The sequence below is a fragment of the Syngnathus typhle genome, linkage group LG2 (assembly GCF_033458585.1).
Source record: "Syngnathus typhle isolate RoL2023-S1 ecotype Sweden linkage group LG2, RoL_Styp_1.0, whole genome shotgun sequence".
Classification (NCBI taxonomy): Eukaryota; Metazoa; Chordata; class Actinopteri; order Syngnathiformes; family Syngnathidae; genus Syngnathus; species Syngnathus typhle.
In genome coordinates, this window is record NC_083739.1 from 8566748 (window position 1) to 8582928 (window position 16181).

At 42.8% G+C, this 16181-nt stretch overlaps 1 protein-coding gene across 2 annotated transcripts in view; it reads left to right on the top strand.

The window, feature by feature from the left end:
- zbtb46 (zinc finger and BTB domain containing 46) overlaps positions 1-16181 on the top strand; it is a 51671-nt gene that overhangs the window by 12249 nt on the left and 23241 nt on the right. For both annotated transcript variants that reach the window (XM_061272088.1, XM_061272089.1), the window contains exons 2-3: positions 3852-4072; positions 4178-5102. In XM_061272088.1, the coding sequence (XP_061128072.1) occupies positions 3887-4072; positions 4178-5102 (1111 nt within the window). In that variant the 5' untranslated portion in view covers positions 3852-3886. The remainder of the gene's footprint in view (positions 1-3851; positions 4073-4177; positions 5103-16181) is intronic.

The following is a 16181-nucleotide window of genomic DNA, read 5'->3' on the forward strand; positions in this document are numbered from 1 at the left end:
AGGACAGGCTCGGAGCGACAAATTGAATAGAAAGACACACACAAGGAGGAAGAAGCCCCGTCCTCTCACTCCATCACGTCTCATCACTTTAGTTGTCTGCCTAAAGTGACTTGATGTGACCGCCACAAAGCAGCCGCAACACCACGAAGGCTCTGCTAAGCGTGTGTGTTTTAGCGCTTATATGCGTTTGTATGTTTGAGGACAGTAACAATGTGTATGTGGGATTTCAGAGCAAGGGGGCCCTTGATTTCTTTTCTGTGTGTGTGTGTGTGCTGAACGACGACAGTCACTTCTGATTTGGAGTCAGAAGGATGACAGAGTCTCGGAGCTCTGGTGGCACCTTCACTGAAACAAAACCAAATGTCAGCCATCTTGTGTCTTCTGAAGAAAATTCATGGAAGGAAGGATGAAGATATTTTTATATGTCGAGTAAATCTCGAAGAAAAAAAAAGAGGAACAACAGTGGAGAGATTTGGGATTGTTGGTTCTGGACATGCGTTTAGAGCAGTGCTTCTCAAATAGTGGGGCGCGCCCCCCTTTCTGAGGTGTTTGTTTTAGTCATGATATTCCTGGTTGTGGTGGTTGTTCACAAAATTTCATTTTGGATTCCTGGATTACGATTCATGCTCAAAAGTGAAAAAAAACAAAAAAAAACTTAGAGATTAGATCAGCCCCATTAGCTGCACTATACGGAAAATTTGCATGATACACAAGTGAGGACAGGTTGATGTCATCTCCGCCTTGCTTGACAATCAGTCCTGGTACAACATCATCACCTCTTCCATCTCAACTCGTGTAAAATGTTGCGTTCCGTCAGGTAGCATAGTTTTTGCAGCGAGGGTTAAACGTTTCGTTTCGTTTATGAAAGTCTCTCACATAATACAATTAAAAGACGTACAATGTTTTAAGATTATGCTTGAAATTTCCGATCAGCTCAGGGACGGAAGTAAGAAGAGCTCAAAGTGTCATGTCATTTTTCAAGCAATGTGGTTTGTCTAAGTTTCTCCGGGCTGTAGTGTCAACATGTTGCTTCTCAGTGTGACAGTGTGAATTTAGTATCAGGATTCCGCTTGACTTTTTGAAATGAAAGGATGATGGCCGTATTGTGATATTTCAGTTTCCTCTAAGAAGTTAGTTGAAGATTGACCTTGTGTTTCTCTAGCTACCGAGAAAAAATAATTAGCAGGGCGCTTTCACGATTGAAGGCTTTTCTGGTCTTGTGTGCGGTAATAATGTTTTTACTTTATAGAAATGAATGCAAGTGGCCCTGAGAAGTAAGAGAAAGGGTGCTGTGTCTTTAAAGTTTGTCTGCAAAGGTGATTGGAGAAGACTCTCGATATTTCCATCATACCAACGCAGAAAGAAAAAAAAGATATCTCAAGGTTAGAACAGCAATAGATTTCTTTCAGCAATGCGTCAGCCAGAGGAAAAACACCGAAAAAAAAAAAAAAACATATCGTGTTGCCTTACACATCTACTCATTTCTCAATCTTTGCTGGTTAAATAAACGCTACTCTCAATAAAAGGTTATGAATGAGCAAAAATTGATCCAGTTCTGCTCACAGGAGACACGTCTGAGCGGACGTGGGAGACATTGAGGATTTATGTGATCCTACAAGCCATCAGGTTGAGCAGAGCTTTGCTAAACGTGACCTGAAGTGTGCCGGCCCCGCAGCAAACGTTGCTGTCACCTTGGCCCAGGCAAGCTGTCATCTCTCCGAGAGGCCCACCAGACCTGACAGCTGTGGCGTTCCCAAAACAAATCACCGCTGCGTTTGGTAACGCTCGGCATCCCCGCGATTTAGTCTTCGTCCAGACGAGAGCAGGGAAGGCAGCTGTTAATGCACTGCCTAAATGTTCCGTGTTCATGTTTTAGGCTCGCTCGGCTTTGTTTTCCGCCATCTCCTTCAATGTTTCGATAATGCTTGGGCGACGTGCGCGTCTCCCTTTGTCACTTTCCTCGTCCGCCGAGCTTTTGTTATCACCTGCATCTCTTTGTGTTCAAGTGTGAAATGCCTTTTGTGAACAGAAAAAAAGTGGATAACAATTGGGTTTGCAATCTCAAAATTCAAATCGGAATGTTTATTTTTGCATGCATGTCGCTCTTCAAATTGTCATAAATGGGCTATTCTTCGCAGCACATCCATCACCTCGATTTTGCAAGACCAGAAGCTCCGAGGTGAAAGTTCAAGAGAGCTTTGTCTTGTGGTGAAAGCGAGTCCTTGTTTATTGATTCAATGCTCCATTTCACGCTGGTGGTGAGCCTTGGTGGTCTGCCCTAAATGTGTGTGTGCCCCCCCCCCCCCAACATCCTCCCTCTCAACTTTTTAGTGAACATGTTGTAATGTGGCTGTCACATCTAATGACACCGCACACACACACCTTTTCTCTCTCCGACACACACTTTCGGATCAACCTGTCAGACGGTGTTTAAAAAGAGATTTCTGTGTATTTATTGCTGGGCTGTTTTTAGACATCAAACTACAGCGGTTGGGATGTGGCATCTATTGATGTCATTGTCTTTATGTCACATTCATTATTGAGAGATCCTTAGCCTGGCTTGTCTTTCTTTTTGCTAAATATACTTTATTCTTCTTCTTAGAGTAGAATTGAAACAATGTCCAGTTTATTTATTTCCAAGTCGTTGCGTCTCTTGGTCTGATTTATTTGGCACCGTGTGCCGGAGCACTTTGTGACACAAGTACTTGGCTTTTTTTTTTCGGGTTGAGACTGACCACTAACTGACCACTAACTGAGAATCACACACCAGTACTTTTAATTCCAGAGTAAAGCAGCCAAATGACATCTATTGCGTATAATGTAAAGAAAACCTAATGTTTTCATTGCTAACTGATTTGTATTTAATGCCTAGCTTTTCGAACTTGCATCTTGAAAACGGGCAAATCATACAACGCGCTTTAACGAAGGCTGCAAAAATTGAGTTAGACAAATTTTAATCTTGATCACGATAACTGTCATTGTATTTGCATTTAAAATGCAAGCTCTGCTGTATATCTAAAAGGCACTTTGGCAGCCAACTACCTGGGTGGAGGGTTGCAAGTGTCACACCAATCAAAAATGCCACGTCGTAGCTCATGGGTTTAAAAAAAAAAAAAACGTAATGTTTCTAGGTATGGAGCGTCATCCAGACAGCCGCCGCTAAGCAATACAGCATATTGGAAACGGGTGTTTTGCAATAATACCAGACTATAGTTCTGCTGTACTTTTGTACATTTGCCTGAGGCTGAAAAAGCCAAGTGTAAGGAGTCTCTGTCAACGTAATGCACGAGTGCAGTCAATGAATGGAGCCAAAAGTCTCTCAAATAGTCACACTTTCTCCTCTTTTCCCCTCATATCTTTTCTTTATGGTATAATATACCTAAAGTGGCCAAGGCAATCTGCTTTTTCCTTGACAATAATAATGGCAACCACACTGTTGGTGGTGAAATAAAAAAAGAAACATAACTGTGGCACCTCCAAAAAATTGTTACTCAATAAGAACACCAAGTGTTGCAGTGCTTCTATTGGGAGAAGGTCAATTGCTTGTTGGGGGTGTATGATTTGGAGATTGTTTTTCACAATTGTACATTTCAGTCACATGTGGCCTTAATGAATCACCTTCTCAACACTTTTGCAAATTTATAATGTGACTTCTTGGCAGTTGTGCCCTTTTAAAAATTTTTGAGATAATTGTGTATTTTTTTTTCTTCACAATCTAGCACAGAGAAAAACATGACTCGTTACACAAATAACACCAAATTTTGTAATGTTTGTAAATATGACTATTATGAGTTGCAAAATTACAATAAGAGGGAAAATTCGATTTCATCGTCTTTCTTTTGTCTTCTCAGAATTGTGGAAGAGAGGCTTTTGTTCAGATACCCAGATGAACAACAGGAAGGAGGACATGGAGATCTCCTCTCACTACCGTCAGCTCCTTCGAGAGCTCAACGAGCAGCGGCAGCACGGCATCCTCTGTGACGCCTGTGTCATCGTGGATGGAAAGATCTTCAAGGCCCACAAGAACGTCCTCCTGGGCTCCTCACGTTACTTCAAGACTCTTTACTGCCAGGTGGGGTTCCAAACTCTCGCTGAAGTCATGACAAGGGAGTGACTTTTATGTTGCTCCTTGGTGTCTCTACTAAATAAATAAACGCAGCTTCACTTTATGTCCCAGGTTAAAAAAGGTTCAGAGCCTCATCATCAGACTACAGTCACTCATCTGGATATCGTGACGGCGACAGGCTTCAAAGCCATTCTCGACTTCATGTACTCTGCTCACCTCGCCCTCACAAGTAAGAACGTCATTGAGGTCATGTCTGCGGCCAGCTACCTGCAGATGACAGACATCGTCCAAGCGTGCCACCGCTTCATCAAGGCCGCCCTCGACATCAGCATCCGCTCCGAGATGGCTGACGAACTGGCCGAATTTGAAATGGGACCCGTCGTCACGGCTGGCATTGGAGGTGGCGGTGGAGGCGGCGGAGGTGGAGTTGGCATAACTGGAGCAGGGGGAGTACCCGGAGTGGGCTTGGGAGGCGGTGGGATAGTAGGAATGGCTTCCGAAGCCCTCGCCTCCATCATGTCTGGTCGCAGCACTTCTCCCTGGCTGGCACGTCGCACAAGCCCCGCCAACTCCTCCGGGGACTCTGCCATCGCCAGCTGTCACGAGGGAGGCAGCACGTATGGCAAGGAGGACCAAGAACCCCCCAAAAGTCACGAGAGCCAGGAGGAAACCTGTCACGACTCTCAGCCTGCTTGGCCGCATGACTACAGACCTGTTAGCGTCAAAGAGGAGCAGGTGTCTCCTGCCTCTTCCTCGCACCCCCGGGACAACCCCAGGGGTGCAGCCCAGAGCCAACGGGATCCGGTGATAGGGGGCCCAAATGCAGGTGGGGATGGATCCTGGCAGCCCTTATCAGGATCGGGAAGGAGGAAGAACAGGAAGAACAAGGACACAGTCAGACATATAACCCAGCAGGCGGAGAGGAACTGGGAAGGAGAGCGGCAAAGGGAGAGAGACAGAGACAGCAGGCCTGGATCTCCGCTTCCATCCATGCTAGCTGTGGCCGGCTGGAACTACAATGGACAGGATATCCCAGGTATGACTTGAAATACTATACATATACACAACTACTTGAAATGTTGTTGCCGCATGTACTCAGTGTGTGTTCAGATGACAAATCACACCATCAAAAGCCCCTCAGAGGGTGGTGAGTTGAATGAGTGGACACAAGGCAATTTCTTGATCCTGAGAATTGTAGCATGACAAGAAATGGATGAGTGTCTATCAAAATGCAAAGTCTGCTTGGAATAGTGCTTTCAACTGTAGTACAACACACCAGGGACAAAAATGAGCTAAAAACATCCCCAATAACCAGATGTTCTGATGTTTATGATGAGAAATGTGTTATGGACAGTCGACTGGACTTCACGTTTTTCCAAGAATATTTTTGTTATGGAAGAGTTTAGGGGTCTTTGACGTGCTTATTTTGTGTTTTTTAGAAAACTACAAAGATGACAATTGTCCTGTTACTACAGTGAGATACTGATTTCATCACATATTGTATATTATGGACTGGTTTCAAAGGGATAACAGTTAGACGACGTTGTAATTTCATGTCGTTGGAGTTATATACTTGTTTTGCACCGAAGCAGAAAATCAATTTGCCCAATTGTGTCTAACCCTTTGAATTTTGAAATGTTATTGAATTTCTCTTTTAGAAGAAATTCCCCTCGCAGTTCAGCTTGAGAGGCAACATTCAGTCACTTTATGTGGAGCATGAGAAAGTATGCATGTGCTACGTACTGAAAGTTTACTCGTCGAGTATGACCTCTTTTCTTCCGGCGGGGTTGAGATTAGCTTGCTTCCACATTAACGTGTTAGGACTAAGATGATTATCTCAAATCTTGGAGGTGTGAGGTGGAACGGGGTTAAATGCAGATAGATGATACAATCCTCTTCCTGCTCTTGTTTCTGTTACGCAAACACACTCAAGTCACCCACCTCAAGAAGCAAACCCAATCTAACATTCAAATTCACTTTGTCAATTGAGGCAGCCTATCTCAGTTCACAATAGTTAATGAATTTTCTGTGCACAAAAACTAATTCATCAAAAACACCTGGCTGTGTGTTCTTGTGTGTCTGTGTGTATTTGTGTGTGTCCATTGGTGGGGGTTTAAGTGCGCTGTGGGCCCAAGGCGTCGATAGTTAGATCATTAAAAGTAAGAGAAGCTAATCCTGGGCGCATTAAGGGAGTTGGCTGTGAAATGGGCACACACGTCGCACCGCTAAAGAAAACAGGATAATTGAATTGACCTGGGTCACTGCACGGATTACCATGGCGTCCTCACTATCCTAAACTCCACCCCCTCTCTGCGGGATTTAGGGAAGGACCTCCGGAAAGGGCGAGCAGATGGAAAAAGGTAGACATGTTGAGGAGAGTGCTACATGTGTGGGGTAAATCGACAAAAAAGAAACGGACAGAAAATTGTCCGCTTAGGACTTCATATTCCATCTCATCTTGAGAATCACATTATCAACTGTCAATCAATTAATTATTAGGGCGGTGATCAGTCTATTCAATATTTGGAGTTGATCAATCATTGTTGATCTTTTTACCATGCTGCACTCGTTGTTCTGCGCTTCCGATGAATTCCTTCCATAAGGAGTGGCTTTATTAAATTTATACTGCAAAACAAATAAGAGAGGTAGCAGTTTCTTAAATGTTCAAATAAGATAGTATAAAGACACTAAGTATAAAATAATCATTGGAACTTGATATAAAATATCATGAATATATGGAGCCAGTGCCTGTTCTTGCAGGTCCACCACAACGTGGCTCACACCTAAAAGACATTGTGTCGGAAACTGGACAGTTGGGATATGATTACCATATTGGGTTTAGTAAGACTCCAGGAAGGTGGTTTCTTTGTATTTAGGGAGAGGGTTGAGATAGAGGTCTTTCCTGAACAGGTTTTGTGAGGTCATTATTGACTGAGGAGCACGTAGAAGACCACTCACTGGAGGTGGTGTGATTTGGCTGGTAAAGCATTCTGCTCTAATGTGAAGCCAGTAAATTCTGACAGAAACAAATCTTTACTAGAACAAAAGTAGTGTCAGTTGATCCTGAGTGGCGGTCATAAACACACAAGATCTGTTTAGGCTTATGTTCTCTTAAGTTTTAAGTCTCTGTAAGTAAAGGATTTTGTCACCTGCAGTTGGAGATTTGAATCAGATGTAAAGGGCATATGGCCATCCAGGGAATTAGAAAGTTGTGTGCAATTCTATTTAAAGCTACTACGCTCATCATGGAATTGCAAAGGAAGTAGAGTGGAGACTTGGAATACAATCCGTTCAAGACTTACAGTAAATGCTGTTTGATGTGTTACGTTGGTTTTATTGCCATATACTGTAGCTACATGTAAAGGGAAATTATTTGGGTAACTACAAGCACAATTTAACAAAATATTGGATCAAGTCTTACTTCAGATTACTTTTATTGACTTGGACAGGTGGATTCACTCACATTAAGCAGCAACGTTCTTCTTTACCTTCAGCTGCTCCCTGCACCTTTTGGATTTGCACAACTTTTGCTTCAGCGAGGAACCGAGAGCATGTCATGATTGACCCGATGCTTTTATTCAACAGTTTGGATTGGTGAAACTGTCAAGTGGCACAAGTCTCTCTGATTAACCAAAACATCTACCACAAGCAATAATAAATACCTTTAGCTAAAAGTATGGATTTTTTGTCGCCCTTTTTAATATTTGAAAATCTGATTTGGCAACCAATGAATTTACTAAGTATATAATGAATAAGATTACAATTTTATCTGAAAGTTATGAATTGAACACAGGCAGAACATATTTTAGAATATCCTATGCTTTGGTTTTTTTAACCACAACAAAGATGCATTCAATTACTAAAACACGCCAAAAAAAACCCATCCAACATTATCTTTAGATTCTTAATTCATTCAACCTATGCAGTATGCAGCAAATATGCAACATGAGTAATGTTACAAGCAAAGCATCATTTATCCTTAATGCACTATACGTCACAATTCTTTTCTATGCTGTGAAGCGATGACTTTGAAATAAAAAACATGAGATGCAATACGTGTCTTCTTTGACAATTGCATTTTAAATACATGATATGAAGAGAGAATTCCACTGAATTTCTGAGAGCTGATCTTTTCTTATTCGTTTCCCTGAAACAAAATTCCTGATTAAAATGCCTGGCAAATCTACATCCGATTATGATTATTTTGAAAAGAGCTAATACTGTTCAATAAAATCAATTGGCTGACCAAGCGCTCGGGCCCTACTAAAAATACTTGTAGCAAGTGCAGTGTAGCTAACATTGTGGTTTCTTAAGTAAAAGCAAAAAGTATCTATTAAAACAACTCTGAAAAAATGATGATTTGAGTAATTGTGACTCGGATCGTTATGGCCTCGTCTCAAGGACGGCCATATCTGCTGTATCTATCGTGATCACTGTCAATGTTTTACAGCAGTTTTACAACGATTGCCTAACTAAGGATTTGAACGGATTATTTTCCTCACATACGGATGATGTATGGTCGTGTTTAAACTGTGTCATTCGTTGTGGTGTGTCCATGTTGACATAAACGGTTGCACGAATGAGGATTTGGTTTCTTCAGATCCTCTTCCCTTGCACACATCTGCTGTGTTCACTTGACGCTATTATTCGGGCCACCATCCGCTCAACTTCCTGTCTGTGACACGAGATCTACGCTTGTCTGATGCTCACCTTGTGTGCTGACACAAAAAATTGAAACTGCTCACATGTGAGAAAGGACAAGAACTCAGAACAGTTTTTAGATGGGCTCCACTAATCTGGTTATCTGTGATCATTTTGTTTCTGCCCACTGTTTTATGAGAGCTGGCAATTTCAAAAGAGATGTTTTAAATAGCCTCCAGCTCTGCCAACTGATGCATAAACCTTTAAATACTTACTACCTGAAACTATATTTAGTTTGTTATCCGCCGTTTCTACCTGACCTGGGATGAAAAGCATCCACAGATCAAAAACTGATCTGCTATACATATATATATATATATATATATATATATATATATATATATATATATATATATATATATATATATATATATATATATATATATATATATATATATATATATATATATATATATATATATATATATATATATGTGTATGAGATTGTTTACATCCATCTATCCATTTTTATCAACACTTGATTAATCGCCGTAGCAAATATCCAAAACACTTGCATTTGGGGGCGAGGCTGGAACTGATTAATGGCATTTTCATTCTTTTTAGTGAGGACAGATGATTTGAGACACTGCAGTAGTGTTTTGAATATCTCAACACTGTAATTCAACTTCTCCTTCATAACTTTCCATTTTAAGTTATCTTATGTTTTCAAGTCCCTGCTCATTATTTAGCTTGTGGATTTCTTTCGAGATTCTTCAAGTCATTTTTCAACAACCCTCTGCATAGTTCTTCTTTGCTGTATGCTTGCTTTGAATTCAGCCCCAAGGACACACCCACGCAATCTGTTGTCCATAGTCTACATGGTAATTATTTTAGGTATTTATTATTTATATAAAAATAATTTCATGACCTTTCAGGGGTGCTTAAGGGGATTTTTTTCAACTTGGTAGAAGGCCAGATTGAGATGCTCACACATAAAGAGTTCAGACACGTGGGTTGTTCTTGTTCTCTTCTGTTTTTCCCTCGAGCTGATGCACATGGATTATATCTCAAATTCTTTTTATTTATTTTTCTAGTCCAACATCTTCATGTGACTTTCTCCTCAACAAAACACTCATTCATTCTCTCGGAAGTAAGATGGCGGCGCGTGCACACGCAGCGGCCTCTCTCTGTCCCGAACGGTGTTTTGTTTTGTCGTTTAATGTGGTTTTGTCCGACACTTTTGTGTGTTCGTCTCGTCGCACCGGGTTGTGCTACAAGTACAGCGGGCTGGTTCAGCTCGACATCGGCGGAAGCGAGTTTTGTGGCGATCTGGACTTTGAAGCAGGGACATTAAAGGCGCTCGGTCTGCTCCGTCCTGAAGCGAGAGCGGGGGCGTCCGGGCCAGGCTGGCGGCCAACCCAGCTCGACCGGCCGTGCCTTCCTTTCTTCGGGCGAACGTTCGATCGCTGGACATCAACATGCCTGCTGAGATCTGTGAAACGGACAGTGCGTAACTGCTGTGCATCTGGAGCGGCTAGTGTGCTATCGGGAGGACCGGGCCATTGTACGAGGGGAAAATCGCGAGGAGGTGGAATGCGTGTCTACATCCGTGACGAATGGTGCCGGGACTCTGTGGTGGGATGCAAGCACTGCTCGCCTCTGGCGAAGTTTGTGATCTTCAGGCTTTTGGCGTCCTGAACTCTCTCCCCCGTTGTTTACTTGTATGTTACTCGTGTACTGTGTCTCGTCACCGTGGGATGGAGGAAACGTAATTTCGATTTCTTTGTGTGTCTTGGCATGAAGGAATTGACAATAAAGCTGACTCTGACTCTGACTCTGACTCACACCTGCCCGCAGAGACACACAAAAAAATGTTTTAGCGTCGACTCTACTCAAGTGCTGCTTGGTTTGGCTTGTTGGTGCTCAGACCTTCACCCAGAACTCACCCGGGGCCTGCAGACTGGCGTCGCCCCGCCGCTCACCTCATGTTTGAACTTCCACATCAACTTTTGCTCTTTCTCGCTCTTTGTCGCCTTGCACCCCGTCTCCCCGAGCCTCGGCAGTCGAAAGGTTGAACACTTAAAATAATGAATCAGATCCCCCTTTCACCCCCTTCTTCTCTGTATTCCAGTTAAGTCTCTCCCAATAGTATTTGCACTTCATTAATCTTGAAATAGGTTTAATATTTAAAACACCATGAACAGCTTTCAACAGCTCCTCATCCCCCTCCACTTTTTCACTCCCTTCACACTTTTTGGTTTAATAATCCACTCTTATATTTCCTCCCTAATTCACTCCTCCTTCATTAAAAACCAAAATAGATTTAATATTTCAGATTGTGTGGACTCAATTTGCACTCTTTTCTTCATACGCATGCGGTGGATGAGTACTTCATCACAATAAAGGCTGTCCTCTCTCGCCCCCACACTATTCTCTTCTGTGTGTCTTCTTTTTTCTGGCCCCTGGTTGGGCTTTCTCACTTTTTCCACAGTGGCTCCTTTATCTGTTGTCTCGCATTGTGTTCCACACCTCGCCGTTTCCCCCCTCCATCGAGTTGCTCTTTGTCCCCAGACTACACGCATGATCATTTCAGCCCTTTCCTCCCATCCTATTGACTCCTGTGGCCTGCCTGCCCCACCTCCCGTGCATCAGGCTGTTCTTCTCCCACGATTCTTTTTATTGAGAGCCTCATTTCAGCTTTAAGCACAAAAAATATATAATATTGCCGTGGCAACCAGTTTTTTTCTCACCGCCCACCAGCCATCCTTGTTGTATGACCTCACATCCTGCCGGACATTATGGGCAGTCCACCAGCTAAAAGCCCCTTCTCCTACCCGCGCACATTCACACCATTTTTCACACTCTTGCTGTCTGTCTTGTTCTCTTGCAGTTCTGTCTTCTCTAAATGTGCTCTATTTTTAATTATATGGCTTAAAACCAGCCACATTGGGCAGGGGGAAAGAAAAACCTTTTTGATGGTCTTTTCTATTCCTATAGAATCTTGGACAGCATCCCCACCACCACCCCCGCCTCCCCTCACTCCCCACCTTCTGCCCCTAGAGCATGCCAGAGAATTTTGGTGCGGGGGTGTTAAAGATTAGATATACCACCCTGCGTGCACTTGGGATGGGCACGTGTGTGCTGGAGTGAGCCGTGGCCCACACACACACACACACACACACACACGCGCACACACGCACACACACGCACACACACACACACACGCACACGCACACACACACACACTGTATGCGCTCACCCGCGAGAAACTGCATGCAGTATATGCACTACAGCCCCCACAACTCTCGGCATCTGTCAGTCAAGTCGAAGAATTAAACGAGCCTCTGCGCATCACGGCAGGATGTCCTGTTGGCACAGCATGCAGGCTGGGCGGGTCAGAAGGTTTCTGTGGTTACACAATTCACGGCAGAACACCCCCCACCACCACCAAGCCCCAGTAGTGAAACTCCACCCACCACCATAAATTGCTACTTTTCAAATATGATTTTCAGTTTGATGGGACAAACTGATGACTTCAAGTGTTTTAAATGCTCTTAAATTGGTAGAGATGGTCGAGTGATGACACAAGGTATACCGATACCGGTCTTATTTTAAGGTATCGGTGGCCAATTGTGACCGTTTTACCATCAGAAATGACTCAAAATTAGAAGAATAGAAAAATGCCATTCATTTCATCTGTCATTGTTTTTGGTGGGAAATTTCAGGTCTCAAAAGTACTAATGGTATCGGTGGTTAGTATCGGTGATACTCATACCAATATCGAAGATCCCTACTAAAAAGTGTTTTATTGTTTGTGGTAAATGTATGGTTCCCATTATTAATATAGGCAATTATAAGCACTTTTAGGGGTGCGTCAATTAATGTAAATTTGCCGTTTGCCCGGGAATTATTCCATTTGTGGTTTTCTCAAGGTGAGACACATTTTCAAATAGCTATTAGAGAATAATAGAGGACTACTATCATCTACACATGCCCCTTTAAAGTCAACGTGAGGCCCATGTCGCAGCTTCTCTTTGGTGATGTGGGCGAGGTAACATGCTTCCCTCCCACTGATCTGATAACCGTTAATGGACCCTGTAGCCATGAGCCTGGCACCACCGCTGGGCTATAGCATGTCTTCACTGTACCTGACATTCGCTAAGAGCCATTTGAGTACAAGCTGCAAACTTCAGCATGACAACAAGCTGAAAGTGTGTAAAGAAACATTCCTGTTAACTGATGTCTGAATCTTTGCACTCTGTCATTTTCAGCTAACCTGGAGTTCCTCTCCCCTGCTCTGTTTATTTGAGCAAGGTAGCTTTGTTCTCTTCACTGTGCTTGCTCCCTCTGTGGCCTCCACCCCCGCGCCACACCAGTTAGAAAGGAGAGCCAAGTGGGGAGGGGGAAGCGTTGGTGGGGTGGGGGGTGGTAATGTTTGGACAAAACGGACAACCTGCACAGGATGTCGAGGTTTACAGCCGGTGGGTGTGTCCTTTTCATTGAAGCATTGAGCTCATACGTATACTATACACACACGGACGCACACGCACGCACACACACACACGCGATACCTCAATGAAAGTTAAATTTAAATATACTTGTATTAAATGTATGTTTGTATCTACATACTGTACATGAACGCATGCATACAGGCACACACGCACACACACACACACACACAAACTGTGGGTATGTTCCACTGGAAGTCTCCTTCCTCTCTGCACTAATTTTGTTCTTCCCTCCTTTGCCATCGTCTCCCCTTCCACACCTCCTTCTCCTTCATCCCTCATTTCATCTCTTGTGACGACGCCCCCTCCTCCCATGCTGCTCCCCCCCTTTTTATCGAAGGACGTGTTAATCATACATCGGAGTTGGCCAACAGCAAGGAGACACTACGAGTGAAAGGCTGGAATAACAACAAGGGACAAAATTATCTTTTAGGCTGTGTGTTTGTTAGTGATCTACAAAGTAGACGCAACCAGGATTGTGTCTGCCATATACGCTAAATTTAATTTAGTGCATATGGGAGCAGTTTATGTAAATGAATGAATTAACTTGTTTAATGTGATTTATCAAAATTAAAATGAATGATGAAAGTTGACTTTTAGTGCATCTGAAAGGCAGATACGAACTACACACCTACAATAGGAGAATAAGGTGACCAAAAATGATGGCAATATATTGTCGATTCAGCAAAGCAAGGAGTCATTCCATTTCAACAATGACAAAAGTCAATTTTCACATCTGGACTTTCATGTCTTCTGTTTTTTTGGGTTGGTTGTGCCAAGTCTTTTATACACAGGATGAACGTATACCTGCACATCCAATTGTGTTTTTCTGTGTGTGTGTGTGTGTGTGTGTGCGTGTGTGTAGCTGCGTCAAGGAGAAAGGGGGCAACGGCGGCTTTAAAGGTGGATTTGATAGCGTTACACACCCGGACCCTTTTCCTCCTGCATACCCCTCTGTTTAGACCTTGATAAGTGGAGCCGGAGTCTGTGGGGGTTCGGGATTCCTGTCTGGCACAAACACTCATGTACAGACTGCTAAACACACACACTGGGAAACGCCCGCTCTACATTCCAGTGTCCGACTAAGCAGCCGAGCCGTCTTCCCCTGCACTCCCAAATTATCCCCTTGTCCTAAAGTCACATTGAACTTGTGCTTTCCTATCCTTTCTTACTCATTCATACTGCCTGTGTCTGTAATGCTTTTATCCTCCACTCATCTCCATCGTGGTGAGTGCAAGCTCTCGTGTGAGTCAGATTCAGATCATTCATGGCATATTTTTGGAGTTTCAAACCACTTTGGTAACAACAAGTCCACTTGGTACAAGGGGAGATGTGTACAATTTATATTGACAAAAGTAGCTTGCTTGCTAGTTTGTGTCTTAAAGTAGATAGATGATAGATAGATGAGTAGATAGAAGGACGGGTAGAATTTAAATTGCCGCAGCAGTTCACAATTACCCCAATAAAAGAGCAATCATCTGACAGAAGAATTAAAAAACAAATAGAAAAGCAGTGTTTAACGAGCCCTAGGGAAAACTTACCCTCAATGGCCCTCGCTTAATTTATGCGCTAAACGTGTACAATGATTCACGTTTGATGCATGAATGTGTGATTCATCAATATCTTCATCATTAAGTTTGTAAAAAAAAAAATGGACTGCCTGAGACCATATGTATGCACAAAGAATGAATGACCAGCTTCTGGGAAAACATTAAAAAAAGTTTTACCCCAGATGCATGACATATTGCTACTGTAGTCACCAATAAACAAACATGAATTTTAACAGTAATAACTGAAATGGATAATTTGCTAATGTTAAATACTCATTTGAGCCACTGCATTGTATCCACAGTCACACAATACACTCCACGGCATGAACCCAACTTTTCCTAGTTGGATAACTGACATTTTAATTTGTTTTTCTATGCCTTCCTCCCAGTGTTTTTGTTACACTGTGGCTCTCTTTCCATTTGTTACACTGTGGCTCTCTTTCCATTTTATTTTGCACATCCCATATGACTGTGTATATTTCTAAGCCCTCCCAGGGGTGTGTTACTGGGGTGAGGAAGGGGTCATGTGGTCTCACGCTGACCTTCTCTTTAATGGCTTCTTAATGAGAGCGTCCGAGAAGCCGAGAGAGGAGCAGTTTTGAGAGGCAGGGCAAGATAGCGCTCGTTCTCCTTAGGGCGCTGACTCTGGGCGTGTGTATCTGTGTGTGTATGTGTTCGTGCACGTACTAACCCCTTGTTCCATTTCGAGCCCTCTCTGAGCACTATGTTCCTCTCTGGGGAAAGAGGAAATAACACGTTAGTAGCTCTACGGTGAACCCTTCATATTCACCAGCCTCTGCCGTGAATGGTGAAAACCAGTGATGAAAAGCCGCCCCCTCAAAAAGGGTTGATAGTTGGTATAGATGTGACAAGATGGACGGCAAATCACTTAACGCAGAGTATCGTAAAGCATCAACTCATGTTCACACCATAAACAACTACAATTAGTACTTCTATTATTCAAAACAGCCACCTTCGCATTAAGCTCATAAGTCGCATTAATTCGCATGCAAGCCTGAATAACCTGACCGCCCATTGACAAACAAATATGCACGCTAGTCCTTAATTCAAATAATATTAAGTCATTAAATTCAAGATAATTACGAAATACTCATAGGCATGTATTCTTTATCCTCTACAAAAAAATGAAACACTGCCATAGTGAGAAGGTGAGAGAGGAGCTGAGCCTCTCGTACAATCTTATCTATATGTCTGTCACATACTGCCCCCTGGTGGCCAGAACAGGAACACCAGCAGGAGCAACACAATAGTGAGCCTTAACGAAGCAATTCTTGCATTTTATTTCCATTCTCAAAACATGATTGTCAACAAAGGAAAAATATATATTTTTTCAAATTGTACGCAAAGTGTAACAGTGTTTTTACTGTGCAAAAAAAACAATATAATTATGGGCTG